The sequence below is a fragment of the Colobus angolensis genome, unplaced genomic scaffold (assembly GCF_000951035.1).
Source record: "Colobus angolensis palliatus isolate OR3802 unplaced genomic scaffold, Cang.pa_1.0 Scaffold22, whole genome shotgun sequence".
Lineage (NCBI taxonomy): Eukaryota > Metazoa > Chordata > Mammalia > Primates > Cercopithecidae > Colobus > Colobus angolensis.
In genome coordinates, this window is record NW_012115377.1 from 48144 (window position 1) to 49164 (window position 1021).

Here is a 1021-nt window from a genome sequence, read left to right on the forward strand (position 1 = left end):
GCCAGGATGATCTCGATCTCCTGACCTCGTGATCCGCCCGTCTCGGCCTCCCAAAGTGCTGGGATTACAGGCTTGAGCCACCGCGCCCGGCCTGAACACCAGACTTTTACAAATGAGTTTTATTTTGGAGTCTTATTATTATTGCAAAGATAATCACCAAGTTTCCTTATTCTTCACACCCAGCTCATCTGACTTTTGTAGATGATCCGGAGTTTGAAGTTTAGGGAGGGATTTTCTGGAGGGTGTATTTCCTGGGGGTTTTCAGGTATCTAGGGTCAGAGATTGAGGGCTGATCTGGGCTTTGGGGAGTAGGGGATTCCCTGGGTCTCGTCAGTTACCTGGAGTCTGAGGATCGTTTTGGTGCGGAGTCGCCCAGTGTGAGACCCTACGATGCAGTCAACGGGTGGGTGTGTCCTGTCCCCCTCCCTAGCCCACGTCCAGGCCCCTTCTTTCTGGGTGTCTGGGGCACCCCTCTCCCGACAGCTGGAGAAGCCAGATGTGGGCTCCAGACCTGTGCCCCTCCCCCGGGGGGGTTCGCCTCCTCTCCTTGGGGGCTTTATGTCTTTCTCTCCCCCACCTGCAGGTCCCGAGGGCTGTAACCTGTTTATCTACCACCTCCCCCAGGAGTTTGGAGACACGGAGCTGACGCAGATGTTCCTCCCCTTCGGCAATATCATTTCTTCCAAGGTGTTCATGGATCGAGCCACCAACCAGAGCAAGTGTTTCGGTAAGTGGCCTCCGAAGACGCCGCCCCTCCCCATCCACCTCCCTCGCCTGCCCCCGGAACAGGGAATGGGAGGGTTTGGGTCAGCCTCCGGACAGGGCTGTGCTGTAACAGTCACATTCACAATCAGAACCAGCATGTGGCCGGGCACAGTGGATCACGCCTGTGATCCCTGCACGTTGACAGGCTGAGGTAGGCGGATTGCTTGAGTCCAGGAGTTCAAGACCAGCCTGGACAACATAATGAGACCCTGTGTTTACAAAAGAAAATGTTTTTTTTTTTTTTTTTTTGAGACGG

The 1021-nt window shown here is 54.8% G+C and overlaps 1 protein-coding gene across 1 annotated transcript in view; it reads left to right on the plus strand.

Annotated features, from left to right (window-relative positions):
- Positions 1–1021, plus strand: part of CELF5 (CUGBP, Elav-like family member 5) — a 36616-nt gene that overhangs the window by 30232 nt on the left and 5363 nt on the right. The window contains exon 10 of the mRNA XM_011943429.1: positions 584–727. Within this exon, the coding sequence (XP_011798819.1) occupies positions 584–727 (144 nt within the window). The remainder of the gene's footprint in view (positions 1–583; positions 728–1021) is intronic.